This window comes from Leptosomus discolor, chromosome 9, assembly GCF_034619465.1.
Source record: "Leptosomus discolor isolate bLepDis1 chromosome 9, bLepDis1.hap2, whole genome shotgun sequence".
NCBI classification, from domain to species: domain Eukaryota; kingdom Metazoa; phylum Chordata; class Aves; order Leptosomiformes; family Leptosomidae; genus Leptosomus; species Leptosomus discolor.
Window position 1 is genome coordinate 221,560 of NC_141399.1, and position 22,691 is coordinate 244,250.

Here is a 22,691-nt window from a genome sequence, read left to right on the forward strand (position 1 = left end):
ACTATCTCCACAGCATTTTAATCAAGTAGGAAAATATTATTTGCAATTTACAGATGTGCAAACAGAGATCTAAGGCATACCATCACTGCATAGCATTAAGTCTATCTGTAACTCTAGTAGACATTCACTACTTGAACTAAGTAGAGTTTGTATTGCTCTCTGAACTTCTACAATCTGTTAGAGGCCTTGAGATGCCAAGATGCTATAAATCATTGTTGCTATTAACAGCTGGTGAATTCCTTGGGGAGGCGTTCCTCCTGCACAGACATAATGATAATATGATGGAAGCTGCAGTTCACTGCTAAAATGGCCAGAGAAGGATTTCAGCCACCACATCTGCAATACTAGTTGGGTGGAGCTTTGTTTTCATTTTTTAATCACAGCTTGTGAAGGATATTTGAAAGCAGAATGATGACAGTTTTAAGGAGAATGAAGAAAACTACATAAACAGGGAATTTTAGGGGAACTGTAGAGAAACTACACCCCCCTCAGCTGCCTGCATTCCCGATAAATCACTGTCCTTCACATGTGGTGGCCGTTTGACTTCCTACAGGAAATGAATTTGATACATCTCTGTCCATTTCCTGGTGAACATGTGTCCATACTGCAAACATCAGCATTACAACAGGCGCCTCTGCCAGCAGTCCTAAGAAAAGCTGAGGTGTATTTGCGCTGCAGCAACTTCTCTCACTTTTGTAGAAACCCCAGTGGGTAGTGCTAGCACTGGCCATGAGTGTGCTCGCAGGAGGGCACTGCCTTTTCAGCGGGTGAAGAATGGGTTTCCATTGTGGAAGCTGTCAGTTTGACAATTTTTGCCAGGGCTAAAATACCCTTGAGTGATGAGAAAGCCCTTTGTAAATGTCTTTTGCAAGTGTCAGCTGTCCCATGATCCCTGGTATTTCCTGTGCTATTAGTTTATACATTCTGTTTCCATTTTGCTGGCCTATAGCTTTTTAGAAGCGACCTGAAAAATTCCATTTTTTACTTCCTTGCAAAAAAGATACTTGATGGCTGAAATTCTTGAAAATGTGTCAACTGACAGTTATATTCCATGGTCACAACGCAGCCCTGTGCTGGTCACGGCTTGTAGGTGTTTCCGTATGTTTGATATGGAGTTACTAATTAAGAACTAAACCTACTATCATGCTAAACAAGTGTAATATTTCACCAAGGCAGTAGCATACAATGTACTTCAGGCTTATCTCAAAAAGAAGCTGAGACAGGTACATTAATTGTGTTAGCTGAAATCCAGGGTAAATTAGCCTTGACAGATCATCACGTTGACATGGATATGCTCCTTCTGGTATCTGTGATAGGTTTCTTAATTAGCTGATTCTGTAGACAGCACTGATTTGTATCAGGCAGATAAACTGTACAATCTAACTGAGTCTAACTAAGCCCAGGGGTATCTTAATGCCAGTCAATGGAGCACAGGAAAACAGATAGCTACCTTTAGCAGAAAACTGTAGTTAAAGGCTGCCAGGTCATGAAGCTGTATCAAACATGGTCCTTAGTCTGCAGTTTATCTGGGAGTGTAACTGAGGATTTAGGATACAAGGGATAACTTAGGCAAGAGACTCCTAATTTTTAAACATATTTCAGTGATGACTCATTGCTGCTGTGCAGCCCATTCTACTGTTCTGATCCGATAAAACCACAGCTGAATCCTATGTACAAGCCTCGGTTTTAGCAGCCTGACCTGCTAAATGGGAGGAGATTTGAAAAGACTGTTAGCAATATTGCAAAGGTACAGACATCCCTTCTTCCTCCTTTGTATATTCATCCAATACCATCTTTTTTAACGAAAGACCAGGCTTAGCTACATTAATCTTATTTACCATCCTCATAGATGAGTTCATGCCACATGCCAGTGCCCACTGACTCTCTGTGCTTTAAGACCAGGTAGGGAGTTAATAGTATCAGAGTTTGATAATGATATTCCTGATTTTTGCAATGCATCAAAAGAGAGATGCAGCTTCATTGCCTGCTTACTAGTTAACGTTCTAAATCTCCTACTGCAAAGCCATTAATCAATTATCACAGAATATAAACCTCCAGATAATCCTAGCAACAGTCTTAGACTATCAAAGCATGCTTTGGATTATCCATGTCAGGCCACTAATACACAGGCCTTTGGAGCAGATACTGTACTTTGCCTCTGCTTCCATTTTATTAGTTCCCAGAACAAGAAAGTCAGCAAAGAGGCCAATGTATAAATACTATATGGAGTTAGCAGGCCCTTTTGAAGATGAACTGAGGTATCAGAGGTAACAGGACTGTAGAGGGCCATGGCAGATGTGAATGCGGGTGATGAGGTTTTACAAAACCTGTAGGGCTGGAAGACTTTCTGCGTGTAAAATCCCTGGTCTCAGTTCTCTCTGAAATCTAATTCTGTAATACCACTTTCAGAGAAAGAAAATGGTGGGAAAGGGTGAGGGAAGTTTGCCTGCTTGTCTAAAGAACAGTCGCCATGCAATCTATTAAATGCTGTTTCTCTCCCCCAGGAAAACTTGCAGAAGCTGGTACACATTGAGCACAGTGTGAGAGGGCAGAGCGGCCTCCTCCAGCCAGGAAGGGTGAGTGCTGCATGCAGACCTATGCTGATAAGGGCATTGTTTCTGGACAGCTCTATCTCTGACTGTGTGGATGGCCAGATTTCAGACGTCTACAGGTGTTGTTTACTGAGCTACTGTGATAAGAGCTGGAGCACTGGTTTCTCTAAAAAGTCATCACTCTGGCCGTTCACAAAGAGATGTGCGGAGAGCCTCAGGCCCTGCTTTTACACAGAGCAGCCATTTGACTTTTCACTTCAGCTATCCTCAGCCTCCTCATGTGCACTGTGTTTTGATGGAGCTGCTGTTTTCCTCCCTATATACTCCTGCTGAAAGGTTGCAACACTAGCAGGAATCACTTGCAGCCTGCAAAGGCTCAGAGTTTCATTTGGCTGGGTAAAACCCTTAAATCAGGGGAAATTATTTGTTTTCAGATTTCTATTCTCACCACTCTCCAGTGGTACTTTTAATGCAAGACATAATTTTTAAGCAACACAAGAACAGAAATGTGGGAGAGTGTATAGCTCTGTCTTGCCATCCACATCAAATGCAAATTCTCCTGGCTTTCAAACCTGTCCAGTTTCCTCAGCTCCAACCTGCCCCTCCATTTTCTGCAACTCTAGATTTCCCTTTCAGTCCATCAGTACCTATAGCAAAACCCATGAAGCAATTTTGAAAGCATGCATACTCATAGTGTAAGAATCCTCATCAGCCAAATACTGCACTCAACCTCTTTTTTTTTTTCTCTAACATCAGTATTCTCACTTGTCCTTGTCAGATAATGCTTTAACAAATTCTGCAAAGCCTGGCACACAGAATTTGCAGGATTGGTCTCTTTGATTATAAATCATTCTAGAGTGCAAACTACACCAGACTCTGTTCTGCACCTGAAGAGTAGATGACTGTTAATCCACTGATGTAATTCAGTTATTCTAGACCTTTTCAATCAATCAAACCTTACTGCAATCAAGTTGTAGTATGCTGGTTTAGCTGCTTACATACATAGTCCTATCTACAAACATAGTAACAATATGGACTGACATTATATTTGCAAACACATACAGATTATGTATGCAGGCATAGTTACGTAGACATGGCGTGCTGAAACCCAAGGCTTCAGCTTTTCTTTTCGGTCTGTCTATTTTAGAGGATTTTTAAAGACAAAACTTCTTTTCTGAAGCCCATTACATGTTAGCATTGCAATCTGTGACAGTCACCTCCGAGTACAGTCCATGGTGCAGAAGCAGTGGCCTGAGGACAAGTGGGTTTCTAACCCATTTGGTACTGACACAAACGCAAGCCATGGGCTAACCCAGGCAAAGACTAAGCCAGACCATAAGGAGTAAGGCTAAAAGCAAGTGTTGAGGTATCTATCTCTTCCTGTGCTGAGGAAAGCAGAGTAGCTCTTTCCCTAGGAGGAATATTCTCTTTTCTCAACAAGATTCAGAATGAGAAGTCTCTAGTTTACAATCTGCTGTTTTCTCCTTCAGATCTTTGTTAAAGAGGGAACGCTGATGAAAGTCTCTGGTAAAAACAAGCACCCTCGGCATTTGTTCTTGGTAAGATTTCTTTTATATTTTTACTGCCTCTCTCATATTTTCTGCACTTACGCAGCCCTGAACCCTGACAGAAACTTTCAGGCTGCAAGTCATTTAACTGTCAGCAGTGATGTGGTGGCTGTAGCCCTCTTCACACGTTCCACTGGCCCTGTATACAGGAATACAGGCTGCACAGCCCTCATTTGTGCCACAGCTACATACAGCCTTGACTAGGCCGTAATTCGGTGAAGGAGTGCAAGTTCCCAAGGTGATCAGGAGGATGGGAGCTCCTGAATACTTCCAGCAATTAAGCTTCACACTTTAAAGTCCAACCCTAAGGCCTTAGAAGATCTGATTAGAAGCGACTGAGAACACCCTACTGCTAAAGTTTATGAAAGCTTTCTTTGGACTCACTTGGGAGACATATGTATCCTTGAAGCTCAAGGACGGGGTTTTAGTTCTGGCTGTCCACATATATGTAAATTACCTGATAACTGTGTGCATTGCCTTGGTATAGTCCCTCTGAACACACACCTCCAGCTTCCTGTTGATTAGACAGTTTTCAGTAATGGTTTGCAAAATTCTACTAAGATAGTTAAGAAAAAGGAACCTTTCATCAGTTGGCTGGAATGCTCTTCACAAGGATCCACAACCCTAGTGCAAAAATTGCAAGTATTTGAAATCAAAACAGATGAAAACCCACTGTTTTGGAGATAGCTGTTAACACTTATGCTTTCTGGTTTGCATTACACACTACATTGAGCAGTTAGACAGTATCTGAGACTCCAGGCATCTGAGCTCTGATCTCAATTTTTCAGTAGCTTATTGTGTAACCACGGGCATTTTTATGCATTAATCGGTATGAAGGGGAAAATAATACTTGCCTGTGTCTTAGGAGTTTGTTACCTGCTTACTGTTAACGTTTAATGAATTCTTCAGAGCTCCTTCCGAGAAAAAAGCCATAAAGAACTGAGTATTACTGCTGCTATTAACATTAAAGTACTGTTTGCAGAATTTATTTTAAAATAAATAGCTTATATGCCCATAATACATATTTGCTGTGGCCTCTGAAAGTGCGGACAAGTTTTCACTCTGGGACCATTGTGAGGAGAAGAGATGACTTATTACAGAAATTATACATTTTGCCACTAATTCTTCTTATTTCTCCATCTTACTAATATTTCCTATTTGTGCATGAGTGGATGCATAAGCTGCTTTGCCTCCTTGATCATGTATTGCAGTCATAATCAAAGATCAGCTGGGATGGGACACAGTGCTGGCACTGCACTTTTCTGATGGCTTCATTAGTTTCTGTGAAATTCAGACTTTCATGTACGGAAAGGAATAATGGATTTCACCCAAATCTTCAAATATGACATTGCTGCAGTGCTGTTTTACTGAGTTGGCATCAATGGACTGTAACAACAGCAATAAATGTCAAAGTCATGACATTGTTGCAGCCAAGGGAAAATGGCCATGCCAGAATCTCCAGGAATTGGTCTTAAGAAACAGTGTTCTCAGCAGTAGTAACTCTGAAGCCTACTAATGACCACTTCGTAACAGATGATACTTGCTTCCTTACTGATCTCTCTTCTGAAACATTCACCTTTGCTAGTATTACAATAAGATTTTGGAGTTGTGGCTAAAGCTGTGACCAAATTCCAAGAAGTTGTTAACATTTTGTCTTCAGGTTCATAACTGCTATCACAATCCACTACTATGGCAGATACTGAAGTGTCACAAACCTAGCTATTAGAACTGATACAAAGAATTTAAAAGGAAGATCAGAAATCAGGTTGGTAACAAACATTGAGAGGAAAGTAATTTAAACTTGGGATAAACTGAGATACATTTCAAGTAGTCCAAAATGGTTGTATCAGCTTGAAGGTCACAAGTGGCTGAAAGTATTACTGGAACAAAGAAAGCACAGAAATTAGTTTCTGGCACTTTCTAGTTTAGGAACTATTTTTGGTTCCTGGGGAGAGTTCAGCTGCTCAAACCCGGATGTTAACTGCAAAGACAGAAGTGTCTCTTGGCAGCTGGAGACATTACAGTAGCCAACGTCCTGTTGTTAATAGATGCTCTCAGTATTCGGAAACAGCATTTTTCTCTTCATTTAAGTCAGAAAGGCGAACTGTGACAAAACGTGCTGTCATGCAAAGTATGTGATGGAGCTAGACTAAGCCATAATGGTCACTTTCAAGAACCAAGACACATGAAACTGGCTTCTTTCCTGCTCTAACACACTAAAATTGAAACCTTTTCAGACTTTCTGTATTATGTCTCCCATTGGGGTCAGGCGGCGGGAGATTTGATCTTGGAAACAGTTTGAAACTTAGTGGCAAATACCTGCCTTTGGGTCCAGTGATTTCTTTACTCAGTCTTCTCTACCCTGAAAGCTCCTCAGGTTGCAGAGCAATGCCATGTATGGTGAAATTGCAGGAAAACGAGTCACTGTGGAATATGGTAATTCCTGCATTAACACCTGAATGGCTTTGCATTATCTGCTTCTCACTGCTAATGCTGTGGATTCTTTGTTGTGCCACCACCACTCATGCATTGCTTAATGGACTGTTTAGCCTGTGGATACATTAAGACAACTACTGCATAGCTACGGCAATGTATTTTCATCTTGGCGTACAGCATCTTTACTGCATCAGTCTTAAGGCCTTACCAACCATCACTGCCAACACCTTTCTGTAACAGCCAAGGCCTGCATGAACATATCCTTCCCTCTGCCAGTGCATCTAGCCCAACCCACGTGCTGTCTTGATTCTGATGCCTGCAGACACTGTGTGGGAAAAAACCCTCAAACCCACAAGACCCCAAGACTGTAACAATCTCCTGAATGCTCTCTTAAAACCCACATTTATTTAAAGCCCTTATCTTCTAAGGATATCATAATCCTTGGAAGCCACTGGCAAAACTTTGGTAGGATAAGAACTTGTCCTAACGTATTAATCAGAAAAACCCTTTCAGAACTGGCTTTTTTTTTTGATGTGTCACATGTCAGCTGCACTCAAAAAGATCGCTGGAAGCTAACATGTATAGGTGTCGTTTGGTTTAGCTTTGGATGAAATAAGTGTATGTACCTTAGCTACCCAAACCACATTTTTACATGAACAGCATTTTCTGAAGTTCTTAGTAGTGAACTTATTCTGACTGAAGCTAAGTCAAACCCAGGACCTGGAAAGAATTTCCGTGGAAGACTGTACACTGAAGGATAACACTGAGTATTTAACCCCTACACACCCCAGGAGATGAGCCCACCAAACTAAAGTTGTAGTTAGAGTATGCTATAAAAATTGGGTGCGTGCCAGACTCCTACTTGGCATTCGCATTCAGGGTGTGCTTTGGTGGTGTGCGTGCTTGTGCTGAATATATGCCCATAAGAAGCGTTGCATGTCTGCGCACAGCCCATACAGGCATGAGTGTGTGGGACACATTTAGGGGCTTTTGACGCATATATGTTTCTGCGGGTGTATGTTCTGTGTATCACAAAGTTACTTGAGCTGGCTGTTTTGTGCAGGCTGATGGTATTGTTGAATCTGGTGCTTCCTGGCAGGATGTTTGGTGAGTTTTGCTGTGCGCCTGTTTCCTGAGCCCAGTCTCTGTTTACAAGGATGTTGGGGCCTCTTTGCAGCTCAGTATGGGCTGCTGACACTGGCAGGCCCCCTAACTGCCCCCTAACCACAGGACTTTGCAACTCAGACACTGTCTCTTATCTCACCCTTCCAAGAATTTCTCTACAAAGGCTGCTTGTGTTGGAAGTGGGGTGCGGGAAGCTGGTATCAAATGGGAGACTGTTTAATGCTCTAGCTGGCAGCGCTGGAGTATAGGAGGTTTTGGAGTCAGAGCTTGGAAAATGTAGCCCCAGCACACATGCAAGCTGATCCACTGACAGCTCAGGGGATGTTTAACACAGACTTGAATAGAACAACACAGGGTTCATAATGAACTACCCTTTAAAACATTCAGAAAAACCAAACACGTGGTAGGAGCTTTTAGACAGAGTCCATTACGTATGGATGCCAGCAGTTCAGCAAGGCATAGATTGGATCAATAAATTTGGACACTGTAGGTTAGAAAACTTGCACTGACCTCTAACGTTACTAGGTTCCCATCACAACAGAGGGGATTATAAAAAGAAGGGGAGAGGGGCAGAAAAGTAGTAACAGAAAAAAAGAAAATTAAAGAGCAGACGTAGCCTTCTTTCTCTGTGTTATCAACTGTTGTTTTAGGGACTGTGTGTGTGCATGGAGCAATGCAGAATAGGAATATTCGCTCCCATATCAATATCTGAGCAGTTTGGGGATCCCAATTATTAAAAAGTTTTCTGGCAAACAGGAAGTGGGTCTGAACCCCAAGGACTTCTGGGAACTCCCCTGGGAGTTGTGGCAGTCAACCTCTTCTACCACAGGTTCCTGATGGGCTGAACGATCAGCTTTTGTCATGGCCCAGGTCCTCACTGCTTCAGTGAACAGCGTGCAGTGTGTAGCAGAAGGATACGAGAAACTACTGGTACTGACGTTAGTTCTGTCCATACCATTCATATAGCCACCACTCAGGTCTGCAGTGTAGATGTGGCAAAGGAGACAGCAGCGAGGGCAAACCCTTTCTTTCTTCATGAATATGTGTGCCTTGCTTAGCAAGCTTTGAAATATTTGTCATAATTTCATGGTGTCAAGCTGTGGCTGGTGGGACCTCAGAATCACAGCCCACCGCTATATTTTTCTCTGTGGGGCAGAGAAACAGAAGGAGGGAAGAAACTCCAATGGGCAGTTATAAAGCAAAGTTATCATTAATGTTTCATAATATCTTGGGATATTAACCAGAGCTGTCACGACAACAGTATGCGCCAGAGAGTCATCCGTAATCAACAGTAATAAAAGAATGAGCCGCTTTTTAAAGAAATAAGTAACTTTTAAATAAAATAAATGGGGTTTGTTGTTCAAGAAACCTGGTAGCAGATTATGCCGGAATCCTGAAAGTCCCTCTTAGTAGTTCATTTCCTTGGGCTTACTACCCATAACTAGTGACCTTTTCTTGTCGTCTGAAACAAACCTTAAGTACTGGCACTGATGAGTGGCACAGGAAGTCCTGTTCTCTCATATAGTCCTTTGAACATTCAGGAGAGCAGAATCACCAGGCAAATACAAGATTTCACTAGTATTCTCTTATTTCACAGAGCCTTCTCTGATGTTAGCAATAAAGTCTGCCTGCCTTTTTACCTTCTTCCCACCTGACTGCTGGAGTCCTCGTTGCTATTAGTAATATCAAGTGAAAATAGGTTTCATCTGCTTTTCACTGATAGGTTTACATTTGCTCAGTTTCTTCTACCTTAGCCTCCTAGATACTCAGTGTACAGTAGGTTGTGTTGAATTTTCTGGTTATGCTGGTTAAACTGGGAATGATCATGTGGTCAGTACCGTGCAGGTGTCACTGTGCTGACTGGATTAATGTTAGCACGGAAGTTAATTTATGGAGCAATAAGTAAACCACAGAAAAACTCTATGACAAGCCATTTGTTACCTTGTTCTAAGGAAATTCTATTGTATTGTTGCAAAAGAGTAAATAGTCCGCTTTAGACTACAGAGAAGAGAACATGAAGCTCCTATTCTGACTTGATAGTATGCTTTTATACCCTCAGTTGAGAAGTGTTACATTAAAAGAGCTTTAAACTCCTCATGAGTTAAGACTCACTAGAAGGACACAGAGAAATATACAGTAGAGTGGCCAGTGCAGGAGAGCATGGGAATCTTTTTCTTAAAATCATACAATCATAGAATAGTTTGGGCTGGAAGGGACCTCCAAAGGCCATCTAGTCCCACCCCACTGCCATGAGCAGGGACATCTTCAACTAGATCAGGCTGCTCAGAGCCCCATCCAGCCTGGCCTTGAGTGTTTCCAGGGATGGGGCATTGACCATCTCTCTGGGCAGCCTGTGCCGGTGTTTCACCACCCTCATCGTAAAAAATGTCTTCCTTATATCTAGCCTAAATCTGCCCTCTTTTAGTTTAAAACCATTACCCCTTGTCCTATCGCAGCAGGCCGTGCTAAAAAGATTGCGCTCACCTTTCTTGTAGGCCCCCTTCAGGTATTGGAAGGTCGCTATAAGGTCCCTCCGGAGCTCACTCTTCTCCAGGCTGAACAACCCCAACTCTCTCAGCCTGTCCTCATAGGAGAGGTGCTCCAGCCCCCGATCATTTTTGTGGTCCTCCTCTGGACCTGCTCCAACAGGTCCATGTCTTTCTTGTGTTGAGTGAAACGTTTCAGCATTTTCTACAAAAATATTGTCTGATCCTACTCAGTAAACTCAATTCAATTTTTAAAAGTAATAAAATTTGAAGTAAAAGTTTGGGGGAAAGTCACTTTTCAGTATATTTTGCCTCACATTAATGGGAATCTGCATTTTAAAAATGGGCATCTAATGCATATAAGCCTGATTTGTTGTGAATCAGACAGCTACTTAATGAACTGGTGTCCACAAGTGAACTCATGACCCTAATAAAGGCAACAACAGTCTTGCTATTAAGTCCAAGGCGATAAGGATTTAATCCCTTGAGTATTAATTCCATGTAACTTTTCTGCTCCATAAGAAAGCTGAACTATGACCTTTTAAGAAAACATCCATAAAGCTCCACTTTCTGTTTCTTTTCAGGAAAGTAAATTAGTGAAAATTTTACACCAGCAGTTTTAGGTGGTCAGGCAGTACTATCAAGACCCCAACAATTCCATACAGGATACATTATTTTATTGCCACATCATTCATTGGTTTCCTCCCTTCTTCTCAGCATCTCTCTTTATCACAGATTTCCTTCCAAAATACAAAATTATTACCATCCAATTGGCTATATTTAAATGTCTTTGTCACAGAGGAATCCAAGTGAAGCTGGTTTCTGTCTACTTTTTAATTTCCTGAGAGTTTCTGCATTTAAGATGCCTTGTCTCTGGCATCAGACAGTATTACCTATGCCTTGGTTTTTACACTGCCTTGCACATCTTTGTTCATAGTATCCCAGTACAGTAATCAAGGGGCTGACTGTTTATGCATATTGGTACTGATGTGAGAGACCTGGGAAAGACAACAAGAGAACATGACCTGCTCATTCAAGTAAAGCAGCGAATGCATACGCGCAGGCGTTACTTTGGCAATGTTAAGGCCCACCGATAGTGCTGTTCCTCTTAGTAGCAAAGGAAGGAGAGGCCAGCAAAGACCTAGAAGGTCCAGTTCTGCTGTTTTATTTATTTGTTTGTTGGCACAAAGGTGAAAAGCTGCAATAATGTCTATGATTAAGTTAGGCAAACAGCAGAGGAGATCTGATCCCATTTAATATGAAGTTGTTTGAAAAACATGCATTCTGCAAGGAGCTGTGAGAACTATGGAAATATTTGGGGTGTTAAGGTATAGACTTTTTTTTCCCTCATAAAATGAAAAAATGTTTCTCATTTTTGCCTTTCCACGGTCTCTGCTACAGCCCACAGTCTTGGTGAAGCTGTCAGATATCTAGGCAAGTTTTGCTAGCAGTAAAGCACGGTTACTGCTCTCAGAGATCCAAACCATTCCTCCTTGAATCATTCCTCCAGACCGTGGCACCTCTCCTCACCTCCACTTCCTTTCTGCACAGAAAATGGAAGTCAGTGAAGCCCGGCCCTACCCTTGGCCTCACTGCAGCTTCACTCTTAGAGGGACCCTGAGAGAGTCAGAGCTGCAGCATCCTGGGCAGTTAGATAGTATTGCCAGGTTGTAAATACAGAGCCTGCCTCCCCAACTTGAACATGGCATTGCCCTTAAAACAAGGAGCTGTTTCACCTAAGCTGAATAAAAGAGACCTGATTATCTTACTTGCTTAGCCATTAGCAACAGTCAAAAATGGGAGGAAATCAAAGTCCTGGATGCAGGCTCCCCAGAGTTTTGCGGAAATGCAGGGCTTGATGTAAGCTGTGTGTCTTGGGCCTGTCTTTAGTAACAGTCCTAGCAGTTCATCAAGTTACTGCTTGTTCTGGGTATCCCCCCAGGACTAATGGGCAGGCCTGCAAGCCATATTGCAAATTATTGATTTTGTCTTTCTCTTCATATAGATGAATGATGTTCTGCTGTACACATATCCCCAGAAGGATGGCAAATACCGACTGAAAAACACCTTGGCTCTGTCAGGCATGAAGGTAATGCCTCATCTGTATTATGGGCTGGAATTGAAGTTGTATAGTGGGCTGTTAGTTCTTTAGTGGTTTATGTCTCATACGCAGCAAGGGGAATGAGGCGATGAACCTGTTATCAGGGGATTCCCTTGCCTCTTACAGGAGACAGAAGTGAAAATAATATAAAGCAAACATATAGAAGATTATCTATAAGGCTGTGACTTAGTACGACAGCCTTACTCAGGCTGCATAAATAATAAAAGCCAAAATCAGATTTACCATCTGATCATGAAACTGGAGACAGAAAAGATTTATTATGCCATTTTCTCCATTCCTCTCTTCATGTTTTCAGCCAATGCGTGGCTGTCCCCTACAATATATTCACTAGGGCTTAGTCTGCCTGGTTTTAAACTCCTGCCACTCAAAATTTACATAAGCTTTAATTTGCCTGGTCTTTACATGCCCTTTAACTGTTTTAATCAAAAGCATTAATGGATTCAAAAAGCGATTAGCCAACTTAATGTGGAAAAGGTGTATTGTGAGCTATTACATGCAATGATATAAACACAGTCTCTTCCTCAGTAAATTTCTAAATTGCAGCTTACAGAAACTGGACACAATTGTCCTGTTTTTACACTCTCCCTAAGCACCCATTGTCACCAGCACCTGTGCAACAGGAGATACTGGGCTGGAGAGGTCTTTGCTTCTGACCTAGCCATCCATTACGTACCTCCCACCGAGAACCTTCACAACTGTTCTACAGCTAATATGCCAAGTTGTGTTTATGTGAAAGAGGACTTGAAGTGGCAAGTCAGGATTCTGGGGATCTAAGAAACATGCAAGATTTGAATTACTAACCATTAATTCCAGCAGAATGACATGCGTAGGTTGAGGTGTCATGAAAAGGTGGGAGGCTGATCACCCCAGAGACCTGATAGTCTAAAACTAACTATGGGCTCCCAGTGGGGGCAGGAATGACCAAAACACTCTACCATTAAGTGAAAAGGAGTAGCAGAGCAGGCACTTGTTTGGGTATATTTGAAATTCTGAGTCACTGCCATAATAGAAGCTTGTTAATAACAGCATATCAGTATCATGAGCCTGTGTTTCTCCTAAGCTGTTGCTTTTAGTAGGCAACTAATACACTACGTGATAGGGAAAAGGTTTTAGCTGAGCTGTAGCTCTTAAGTACTTTTTTTTCTCTTGAAGAGCCTTGCTGCACACTGGCATTCACTGAAGTGCTTCACTGTATGATGTCCGCATGTCAGGAAGAAATTTATTTCCATTCATTCCAAGAATAGACAGAAATTTTGCCCAAAATGTTCTTGTGGGACTAAACATCTCCTAAGCTTCTCATACTAAAACTGAACCCTGACTGATACTCTATCATTACCTTTATAGCTGGATTATTTTTTTTCCTTTAGCACCACCACCATATTGAAATTGAGAGCATTCCTCATTGCACCAGCAATACAAAAGATAGAAAAACACTACCCGCCCATCTCTTTGCATTGAAATATGAAGCACATGGCTGGGACATCATAGATCCATATGCATTGAGACTTGCATGCTGTAGTCCTTATAGACAGTTTAACTCATGTCCACATTCATGTTCATGGCATTTGTTTCTAGGTCAGCCGCCCAGTGACAGAAAAAGTCCAAAACGTTCTGAAGATTGAATATGATGAACATTGCCTGACCCTGTCAGCAAGGTACTGTCCCCAAATAGCCATGGCAGAGGGTGTTACATTCTAGAGCTGTATCTCTAGATTAGTCTAACCAATACCCAAGAATTAACTGGTGTCTCATTCTTTTTTAACTCAATTTCAGTCTGTGCTATTGTGACAGACAATGGCTGAGTGCTTGATTACACAATGAAGATATTCATTATAAATGCAAAGCTCATAAACTGTAACTAATTCAACTCATATACTGAGTAAAGATTAGAAGTTGGCTCTTGATAACATCTTAAAGAGAAAGGAAAAAGAAAGCCTGTTACTAAGAAGCGTAAGTCCTTTCCATTATCTTTCACACTTTTTCCCTGAGACACTAACAGTATGTTTTATCTCCTTTTATAAGTTCACTTGTTATCCCATACCACTAGGGTTGCAAAACTGCTGGAGAAAATAGTGATTAGGCAATACCAGACAACAGATATAAAAGCATTTAATATTGCTTAAATGACAAAGCCAAAATTAAACCTTACTGACAACCTCATGGGTCTTCCTCATAAAAGGAATTTCACTAATGAGTTTGTGTAGTCCAAGTACGGATTGCAACTGGGAGTCAGGATCTATGTCCTGGGATCACAAGGTAATGCCAGAAAGAAATTGTAGGTCAGTTTCTGATTAGAAGATAGCAGTGTACTGTATTTTTTTCATGCTTCTAGCCCAAACTTATCCTGCAAATTTACCCAGAGCTACATCAGAAAGGTGGCTGGCTTGATTTTCAGGTGTAGTTCACTACAAAGGACACACTATCAGTGCTATTAAAATCAAATCTTCCAAATAACAGGGTCTTCAATGCTTTTAAGTACTGACTTTCCTACCATCAGTCTCCAACTACAAAATGGCTGGAAACACAGCAGACTTCCCTAAATTACACAGTGCAATAGAAAGACAAGGAGGGCACTTTTTATTCAGAATCAGAACTTGGAGCTCTCATCCTTCCCAGAGTACTTGCCATCTGTGGACTGTGCTCAGATACCTGTCAAAGCCTTTTTGTCTATTTCCTTTTATAACCAGCAAATGAGAAAATACTTGAGACTCTTAGAGCTGCACACTCATCACAACCCTCAAAATACACACACAGTACTTCTGAATTACCTGCTGCCAGTTACAAAAGCAGGATGTGTACAGTTCTTCTGTACTGTAGGGGGGAAGTAACTGCTGCATGTCCCTTTTATTCAGGGAAACTGAAGTTGCCATCCCTAGTGAGAAGCTTGGGATGTTCTGCTTACATTGTTATGTTTTTTCTTTGCCTTTTGAACTTATATCAAGTCTGTGCTTAGCCTAAAAAAAGCATGTCAGGCCACTGCGAGCTGTGTTTCTTTAGTAGTAGATAGAACCAGGGCCTGAGACCTAGGTTGCCCTTCTGATAACTGCCAGACAGAGACTGACTCTTACCAGAGCACTGGGATAGAGCCCTTTTCCTTTGCTTGTGCTGCTCATTGCGGGACTGATCTGCCATAAGTCACCAAAGAAGACTTTTTCCTCTCCCTTCCTGTATCAGTTGGCAGAGCTGATGAGACACCGGTGGGACAGCATGCTCTCCTAACCCCACTGCCCCACAGCCCTGGCCTGCTACATGCACCAAACGAAAATTAACCAGGTGGCTTCAAGTGTCCTTAAAGACTGTATCTTTTACTGCTCACACTACGGAGCTACAGGTCTGCACTGAAGGCCAGTTGTTAACAATCACAACCCAAACCTCAATGCCTTGACACTTGTATGAGACAAGGTGAATGCACTGAGGAAATAAGACATGGGTGCCAGGGACTAAAGGCAGTAGAATGAAGGTGACCAAAGCTCAGAAGTCAGCATGGCTATATGAGCAGATGGCACTGTAAAGTCTTTACGATTCCTGCTGAAAATGGCTTGCTCACCTAAAGAGCCATCTTACTGGCTTGCAGTGAGCTGGTAACAGATCTGAGCACAGAGCTTTTATGGAGAAGGCTCATACTGCTCTTACATCTTTATTTGCATTTCAGAAATGTTCTTCTTGGACACAGCAGGAATCATGTGATGCACGTATAAAATGCCAGAGCACTGGAGAATTAAAGTGTTACCTCCCCAAAGGCTAATTCAGAGTGACAGTGACAGCACTGCGACAAAATCCCATGCCATCCCAGTCCAGTTTCTGCGTTTCATGGATGTCCCCTGCTGTTCGGGAGACTGCAGTGACAATTTGACTTTCTATTTGCTTAAGGAAGAATATATGAGCCAACAACTAATAGCTCAGGACAAAAGGTGCACCCCAATAATCACACCAAATGTGGCAATGGTGGATCAAGGTCTGATCTTCTCTGAGCCTCAAGTGGGTCAGCAAAAATTCTGCAATCAGTGAAATGGCTAATTAAGAACAGGCCAGTGCCAACTGACGTAATTTATCTTACTCATCAGCAGACTGGTGTTATTCTCACATTTAGACACTAATAACCTGTGATGACTGCCTAGAGATGTTTAATGGAGTGGAGAAGAGGTTAAAGGGGCCAGTTACATATCAGGCTTTTAATACCAGATTGTCCCTTTTATCTGTCTTTCCCAAAGTGGCTTTAAATTGCATCACTATATGGACCATGATTTCCTTTGGTTTTTTAAATTATATCTTAATTCTCAAATGAAGAGAACTTCCAAGAAAGAATTAGCAATAGAAAGGTTGAAGCCAGGACTTTTAGTGCTTTGCAGGCTGTGAACATGATTTGTCTGGAAGATACAGCCATCTTCAGGTTTCTTAGAAAGCGTAATTAGGCAGGACATTTGGTACTAGTAAGGACTGACTAGTAGTGTCATTCTTGCCAGAGATGATCTCCTGTAACATAACCCCCTTCTTGCAGAGGTTAGCCTATATGCAGTAGATACACTAGCTCAGAGTTTCTACACTAATTTCTGCTCCAGGCTTGTTTAATTTTACAGAGGCTGGTGTTTTCCAAACAAGGGCTTATGCTTACGGTGCAGAGTGATGCTAAGTCAGAGATCATTGATAAAATCTGGCATCTCCTCTCTTTCTGTGCTTTTATTTTGTAAGACTACAAAAGAGAAATTGTTCTCACAAGTCTTGTTTGGGGGCCTTCATGAGGACATCACAGCTGAACAGCAGCTGGCAATGATGCCACTGCTAATTTTTACAACAAAGTCTAGTGGGTAGCTTTAATGTGAGTAGCTGGTATGACCTGGGGAGGGAGACCACACTGGATCGCATTCCCTCCTGTGACTGATGCTGGAAACAGCTAGAGGTGTGTGCACAGTTTCAGATGGACAGGAAGCACAGTTCGAAGTTACAGCAGGAAAACCAGCTACCACTGGCAGGACGGCTTATGGCTGTAACAGAGCGAATGCATCTGGGACGTAGCAGGCACTAAGAGCCCTGCTGCTTTTGCGGGATAGCTGGACTGGCAGAGAAGCGCAAAGTGCTCAGTGTTTTGCCTTGTGCAAAGGGGGCATCTAGGGGCCAGTCTGGAGAACTGCTGGCCTCCATGCACAACTGCAACTACAGGGGGTGCAGAACTTCCTTCCCAAATTGCTGTCCTGGCTTCTTGCCAGGAGACTGGAGATTGTCTGTGATGGAGCTAGAGGAAAAATAAAGCATTCACATCTCTACCGTGGGTGACAGACTTCTGCATTTCCCAACATGCAGATCTTTTAAGCATCCCAATGTAGAGATAAGCACGAACACGCTTACTTTGAGCAACCCATGTCAACGCTACATGCACTAGAGTGCCTAAAAGCTAGGGCAGGCATGACAAAAAAGAGACATTTTATATTGTCCTATGCAATCTAGGATTAAGTGGCTTATAGCAAAGTCAGATCACTTTTTTCTGGGCATTTAGTTCCTTCTCAGTCACAGTCCTAACCATGGATCTACACTAATCATCCTGCTTAATATGTCCAACAGTCAATTTTGTTCCTGGTAGGAAAATTACCAGTTCAATGCAGTAGTGTGGAAAAGCAAACATTCTTAAAGTGAAGCTTTTCTCCTCTGATCAAGAAACAGCTCGTGTCAGTCCCTGTTGCGCAAGGCATTGACTGCTCTGCTGTATTTCATTCCACAGCTCTTGCTCGGAAAGGGATGACTGGTACAGCTGCATCAGCAGATACATCCCAGACGACTACAAAGCTCACAACACTTCCACATTCCACAGCAGCGTGGAGGTAAAAGGAGGCCAAGTCCTTCAATGCTTGAAAGGGGAAGGGAGAGAAAGAGAGTGAGGAGAGAAGGAGGGTTATAAAATGCAGAGTTCCTAGTAGCAAGATGTTCTTGCTATTGTCATTTAAACCAGTATGCCAAGCTTTAACAATGAAGCTCATCACAGCTCATGGGCCACCTCTAAAATGTTAATCACATTATATACTCTGTTGTCTTTGCTTAAATAGGAGTTCTTCTGGAGGAAGACTGTTTTGTCCTAAAGGGTAACTAAAAATAGCTACAAAATTTGTAGATTTTAAGAAAACACAACTACCTGTTAGTTACACTAATATCACACACAATAAAGTCACTGCCAGTGCAAACCCCACCAGCAATATTCTAATTGAACCAGCACAACTGATGTATATTATTATGTCATTAATTTCACTTGTACTACTCCCAGTTAAGGTGGCAAAGAATGCATCTGACAAAAAGTAAAAATGCTATTTTAGTTTATGTAGAACCCCAGCTTTTACTAAACAAGACTAACTGGGGGAAATAAAGAGTGCTGGTGAGGCCACAGCTGGAGAGCTGTGTCCAGCCTGGGCTCCCCAGTACAAGAGAGACGTGGACACACTGGAGAGTCCAACAAAGGGTCACAAAGATGAGGAAGGGACTGGAGTACCTCACAGTTGAGGAGAGGCTGAGAGGGCTGGGACTGTTCAGCCTGGAGAAGAGAAGGCTCAGGGGGATCTCATCACTGTGTACAAGTACCTGACGGGAGGGTCTGAAGAAGATGGAGCCAGGCTCTTCTCAGCGGTGCCCAGTGACAGGAGCAGAGGCAATGGGCACAGACTGAAACACAGGAGATTCCCTCAAAGATCTGGAAGCACTTTGTCGCCCTGAGGGTGACTGAGCACTGGCACAGGTTGCCCAGAGAGGTTCTGGAGTCTCCATCCTTGGAGATATTCAAAAGCCACAAGGACACATTCCTGGCCAGCTGGCTGTAGGTGGCCCTGCCTGAGCAGAGTGGTTGCTGATGATACAAAACTGGGAGGAGTGGCTGACACGCCAGAAGTCTGTGCTGCCATCCAGTGAGACCTGGACAGGCTAGAGAGTTGAGCAGACAGGAACCTAATGAAGTTCAACAAGGGCAAGCGTAGGGTCCTGCATTTAGGAAGGAATAACCCCATGCACCAGTACAAGCTAGGGGGTTGATCTGCTGGAAAGCATCGAGGCAGAGAGGGACCTGGCAGTTCTGGTGGACAGTTGACCATGAGCCAGCAATGTGCCCTTGTGACCAAGAAGGCCAATGGTATCCTGGGGTGTATTAAGAAGAGTGTGGCCAGCAGGTCGAGGGAGGTTCTCCTCCCCCTCTACTCTGCCCTGGTGAGGCCTCATCTGGAGTACTCTGTCCAGTTCTGGGCCCCCCAGTTCAAGAGAGACAAGGAACTACGGGAGAGAGTCCAGTGGAGGGCCACAAAGATGATGAGGGGACTGGAGCACCTCTCTTATGAGGAAAGGCTGAGAGACCTGGGGCTCTTTAGCCTGGAGAAGAGAAGGCTGAGAGGGGACCTCATCAACACTTACAAATATCTAAAGGGTGAGTGTCAAGAGGATAGGGCCTGGCTCTGTTCAGTGGTGCCTAGTGACAGGACAAGGGGCAACAGGCACAAACTGGAGCACAGAGAGTTCCACCTGAACATGAGGAAAAACTTCTTTACATTGAGGGTGGCAGAGCACTGAACAGGCTGCCCAGAGAGGCTGTGGAGTCTCCTTCTCCGGACATAGTCAAAACCCGCCTGGATGCAATCCTGTGCGACCTGCTCTGGGTGAACCTGCTTTGGCAGGGGGGTTGGACTAGACGATCTCCAGAAGTCCCTTCCAGCTCCTACCATTCTGTGATTCTGTGATTTAATTTTTGAAGACAGCAGAAAGTAAAAAATTAATTCAAAAACCAAAACAGGTTTTTCCATCTAGCCTGAAGCCAATCTACTTTCAAATAATTAATCAGAAAAAAAATCAGCAATTAGTTAGTGTAGCAACCTCAACCAAATCCTTTTTCAGCAAACGAAAAAATAATTTCTTATGCAGCTCTGCTTCTGGTGTAACCCTGAATGTGTGCAAGGCGAAATTTGGAGGGATTTGATTTCTCTGTGTTTCTATCTTATTTGTCTGCAGAAGTCTAATTTCTTCATAGGAAATCCTCCTAACAAACAGTCCTTCAAAAGCACAAGAGCTTGTGCTACTTGTGCCTGACACTGAGCTACTGTGAACTGACAGTGGGGTACCCATAATAACTGGTGCTGAACCTGAAGTAACATAGCTTCTCAGCACTGTTTATTAGATTGAGTTCACTTCCACACTGACCATGGCTCCCTCGGCTTGGAGCAAAGGCACCTGTACAACGCTGCAACACGGTGCATTCCAAGAAATAGAAACAGTGAATACATTTTCTAAAGCTGCTTACATATATTCAGATCAGCCATGAAGCATGGATCAGATTTGGATTGTGTGAGGGTAAATTAATCTTTGGGTTTACTGTTTTCTGTAGTGTCTCTTCCCTGATCATAGAACTGTCTCAAGGTGTAATGACATAGAGAGCTCAGACCCTTTTCGATTGAAAGCTATAGAGCTTTTTATGGATATTATTTCAAAAGCTGTTAATAAAAAGATGGCTTTAACTCATGTTCTCACCTGCAATTTGCATATGCAATGAATCAAATAGCTGCCTGATGTGGAAGAGCATCAGTGCCTGACCATTCATAGATCTACATGGATTTTTATCTGTTGTGACTGGCTTTAACAGCAGCATATACTGATTGGCCAGAGTCTTTCAGTACTGAAGCAGCTGTATGTCACTTACAAGGTGCATAAGGAATTAGAACATTTGGGGATCTTAGCAGCTGAAGGCAGACTGAAATGAGAGGAGAATTGTATGTGATGGAGCAGGGCGGATTGAGCAGACTTTGTAAGTGTGGATGCTTCTTCATTTGTTCTTGTTTGATTTTAAGCTAAGGGAAAGGCTTGGAATACCCTTGGGTGAAAGGCCTCCTACTTTGGTACCTGTGTCCCATGTCATGATGTGCATGAACTGTGGCTGTGACTTTACCCTCACTTTGAGGCGACATCATTGCCATGCGTGTGGGAAGGTAAGAGCTGTACAAGCTTCTCAGGGAGGCTTTATTCACACCCCTAGGACACTGGCTGCCACTACTGTAACTTCTGCAAACTTGTAGCAACATCAAGACCAGAATTTGACTTCTCACAGAACCTGTTAGTGCCTTCCTAAATTAGGTAATAAGGTTTATAATGACTCGAGTAGGAATGACAGTAACTCTCCCTTGAAGGTCAAATTCCCAAAAGCTGGTAGCCAAGGCTTACAGGACAATTGTTCCTGAGTCCAGCCACTGTATCAGATACACAGCTAGCTCTAGAGACAATGAAGCAAAAATATAACTAAACACTAAAAATATAGGCTCTGTTCTGGAACAGAGCAGTGGCACAGACAGTCCATGTCCAGTCCCTAGTAACAGCTGGTACAATTATCTCCCAAGAAAAGTGAGGACACTCGGCAGTAGAGCATGGTTTGGTCTGTGACCAAAGGGGAAGTTTCCTCTGTGCTCCACTGAAGAGCTGCTGCCTTTTGCCCTAAAGCCAAGGGGATCTATAAGCTTTCTTGGTTTTGTCCCTTTATCACCGACTAAAGGTTTGTTTATACACATGGTTTTAAACCATGGCTGTCTTCAGTGGTTTTTGCCAGTATGAAAAAGCATTTACTTAATCTTTTTTCTAATTCCACAATCAGTCTGCACCTACATTGAGATAGCAGGAACATGCGAGCTTGCTTGAGAAAACAATGTTACTAACAAAGCTATGAAAACAGAAGTAATATTAAAGTTGTCTTTCTGTGATTCACTAGTAGGGCAGGTCTAAGTTCTGGGGGTGTGCAATCAAATACAGTGATCAATTCTGCTTGGCTTGCAAAGCTCTAAGTCTACAGCAATCCCATTTCAGTCAGGAGACTTACCCTGACTGCCACAGTTTTAGCAGAGTCGTAACTGGTCCACTAGCCAACCTCCTCTCCCAGCCAGCTCAGAGGATTTGTTTTGTATGTGCATATATGAATTTAAGTCATATTTACGTGCATCTCTCCTTGCTGGAACAGATTGTATGTCGAAATTGTTCAAGAAACAAGTACCCTATGAAGTACCTCAAAGATCAAGCAGCTAAAGTCTGTGATAGCTGCTATGTGGAACTTAAGAAACGAGGTAAGATTCCTTCATTCTTGGCAACACTGACAAACCCATTTCCTGCCTATATTACAGGGAGGCTTTAGGATCTGCCTACCATGTTGTGTTTTGTTAAAGAGGATTTCTCATTTCAAGCACGAGGCATGTGTATTGAGATCCCAGGAGTGCCAGGCTGTATGGCAGCTAAAACTGTTTTAGCAAGGGTTCCACCAGCCTTTCACTAAACTATAACAGTAAAAAAAAAAAAAAAAATGTCCTGTGGGAGCAGCTGAGGACATGGGATTTGTCTAGTTTGGAGAAAAGAAGACTGAGGGGCAACCTTATTGCTCTCTGCAGCTTCATGAGGAGGAGACGTGGAGAGG

At 42.7% G+C, this 22,691-nt stretch overlaps 1 protein-coding gene across 2 annotated transcripts in view; it reads left to right on the forward strand.

Moving 5' to 3' along the window:
• FGD5 (FYVE, RhoGEF and PH domain containing 5) overlaps positions 1-22,691 on the forward strand; it is a 112,261-nt gene that overhangs the window by 83,468 nt on the left and 6,102 nt on the right. For both annotated transcript variants that reach the window (XM_086470186.1, XM_086470185.1), the window contains 7 exons: positions 2,505-2,576; positions 4,043-4,111; positions 12,173-12,256; positions 13,865-13,944; positions 18,003-18,102; positions 21,091-21,228; positions 22,245-22,347. In XM_086470186.1, coding sequence (XP_086326312.1) covers positions 2,505-2,576; positions 4,043-4,111; positions 12,173-12,256; positions 13,865-13,944; positions 18,003-18,102; positions 21,091-21,228; positions 22,245-22,347 — 646 coding nt within the window. The remainder of the gene's footprint in view (positions 1-2,504; positions 2,577-4,042; positions 4,112-12,172; positions 12,257-13,864; positions 13,945-18,002; positions 18,103-21,090; positions 21,229-22,244; positions 22,348-22,691) is intronic.